General features: G+C 45.8%; 2 protein-coding genes across 2 annotated transcripts in view; both read left to right on the top strand.

The window, feature by feature from the left end:
* The window catches only part of LOC113472999 (transforming growth factor-beta-induced protein ig-h3-like), a 10,876-nt gene extending 8,649 nt beyond the window's left edge, over positions 1 to 2,227 (top strand). The window contains exons 3-4 of the mRNA XM_026832770.1: positions 1,151 to 1,429; positions 1,827 to 2,227. Of these exons, the coding sequence (XP_026688571.1) occupies positions 1,151 to 1,429; positions 1,827 to 2,212 (665 nt within the window). The 3' untranslated portion in view covers positions 2,213 to 2,227. The remainder of the gene's footprint in view (positions 1 to 1,150; positions 1,430 to 1,826) is intronic.
* A 69-nt stretch (positions 2,228 to 2,296) lies between these two features.
* The window catches only part of LOC103522853, a gene marked incomplete at its 3' end in the record, with an annotated part of 19,661 nt that continues 19,481 nt past the window's right edge, over positions 2,297 to 2,476 (top strand). Inside the window, exon 1 of the mRNA XM_026832769.1 lies at positions 2,297 to 2,319. Within this exon, the coding sequence (XP_026688570.1) occupies positions 2,297 to 2,319 (23 nt within the window). The remainder of the gene's footprint in view (positions 2,320 to 2,476) is intronic.

Here is a 2,476-nt window from a genome sequence, read left to right on the forward strand (position 1 = left end):
GTCGAACACGCGCCCGGTAGATCGTTAAATGTCACTGATTTCAGGATGAAAATTTTTTTTTTTTTTGCTGGTTCGTCTTGAACTGACAACTTATGTCCGAACTGGCGCCTACATGAACCAAAGAGTTAGGTCGGAGGTAGAATAGCTCTTCGCCGTAAAAATCCGTCGCATGTCGGGGTCACTGTACTCCTACTAGGAAGTCCTAAACCCAGTCTCTAATTAGTGAGAGTCGTGAGCCTTTATCTTTACGGTGGTTCAGTCCACTATGCTCTTATAGTTCGTGGATACTGTCTGGGCCGCCGCTTACGTTACCTGCGTCACGGTAAACCCATTTATACTTTTTCGAGCTAGATACATGACTTTTCAAACATTTTTTTAGGGTTTGTTTGGAGGGCTTTTTTCATTAAATTTCCAGCTTTTAGTTTAAAAATTTAAACCGGCAAGTACCCTCTTTTAACAGGTTTCTCAGCACCTGCAGTTTCAACTGCTTTCGCTAGTTTGGAGAATTTTTATTTTATTAGTCTGAAATGAAACCGATTGTACCTGTCTGAGCCGGAAGCCGCCCTATTCACGCTGATGTCTGAACACGTGACCAAAGTCGTGAAATCTGGTGTTGTACATGGTCCGGTCGTACTACGCGAACAACCGACTAAACTGGAGTCGCGTCAGACCGCCACTGGTGCCGAATTAAAAAGCGGTATCTTTTTTTTTTTTTTAAAGAGGTTTGACAGAGGGAACTTTAACTGCTATGGTCTTATCGTCCCGAAATCGAAGAGAGAAGGAAGACAGGATAGGAGAAAGCCAGCCGTTCCGAGAACGAACATTATCCCATCAGGATAAAATCCGCCCCGGCGGGAATCGAACCCGCGGCCTAGCGCTTACAAGGCAGACGCACTACCAACTAAGCTAACTAGGCTGGCTAAGCTGAGTTTAAACTTGGTTTAACGATGTCCAATCAAGAGACCGGGTCACACAGGGTGACGGAACTCTATTACCTACTATTACAATACTTTATATCAGGAAGCTCGGAACTTTAACCTTCCTATAACATTCCAACAGCTTGAATCAGGAGAAATGACCCAATAATAGAGTTCTTCCACCCAAAGTCTCCTAAAATTCATGGAACCCTATCACTAATTTGTTTTCTCAGTGATATGGATCGATTTTGCGGCTCATGTAGGTACCTTTTCTAATTTTCTCCCCTCTCCAGGTGTCCTGAAGCACCACATCGTTCCGCACACCATCTGCACAGCCGCCATTCCCAACAGGAAACGGTCTACTATTGACATGAACGGAGAATGGTTGTCTCTGGAACGGGACCCATCCGGTAGTCTGGTAGTTGGAGACAAGGCACACACCGAACAGCCAGACCTGATGGCCACTAATGGCGTGGTTCATATTGTCAACAAGGTCATTCAGCCCAAGTCTGGTGAGTTGGATTGGATAGGATTTCTTTTCTTTCCTGAAGAGGTTTGATAGAGGGAACAGTAACTGCTAAGATCTTATCATCCCCAAATCGAAAAGAGAAGGAAGACAGAGTAGGAGAAAGCCAGCCTTTCCGAAAATGAACATTATCCGTTCAGGATAAAATCCGCACCGGACGGGACAGAAATAAGGAGAACACATTGGAGAAAAAGCCGTTCCAAGAAAGAACCTCATCTGTTTAGGATAAAGTTCGTTCTGGGCGGAATTCGAACCCGCGACCTAGCGCTTACAGGGCAGGTTCCCTCCTACCTACCCCGGCTTCAAAGATCTACCGGACATATTTCAATTAGGTCGGTATAGCTGCTATGGCTAAAAAAAAAACACCCTCTTCTGAATTTCAGCTCAACCCACCAGTCAAATCCTGTCGCAGTCCAACCACACCTCCTGGTTAGACTTGGTTCAGAAAGCGAACCTCCTGGACATGATTGATCAGACTCCCAACATCACCATGTTTGTCCCGAGTGAGGAAAGCCTCAATGAACCCGCCACCAAGCAGAAGTTGGACGCCATGAGTCCTGAGACTTTGAAAGATGTGATTCTCTACCACACGGCTACGCCTAAGGTGTGCTCGTGCGAGATGGAAAACGACATGGTAGTCAACTCAACCCTTCCCGGCCAGAGACTTCAGATCAATGTGTTTAACAATGTGAGTAATGGACCATCAACCCTCGCACCAGGGTGTCCACGACGGAGCCTGGAACCTCCTGCTTATTTAGGATACGTTTGAAAATTTTGAGATTAGACAAAACCATCGACCATCCCAGAAAAAATACTAGGCTTAACTTCCCCTTTTTCTGCGAAGGTTGCTACTATGGTCAAGGCTCCGTTGAAGACGCTTTTATTCATGAGCATGGTTTGTTTATTTTCTCTTGGATCGGTACTAGGCGAGGGTCGATGGTCAGGACTCCCTTGTGGACACCTACTTAGGTGTAGGGGCAAACAGCCCGAAAAAATGGGTTAGACTTAAGCTTCTACGAATCTGAGTGGCTGG

Source organism: Diaphorina citri, unplaced genomic scaffold, assembly GCF_000475195.1.
Source record: "Diaphorina citri unplaced genomic scaffold, Diaci psyllid genome assembly version 1.1 scaffold12008, whole genome shotgun sequence".
NCBI lineage: Eukaryota > Metazoa > Arthropoda > Insecta > Hemiptera > Psyllidae > Diaphorina > Diaphorina citri.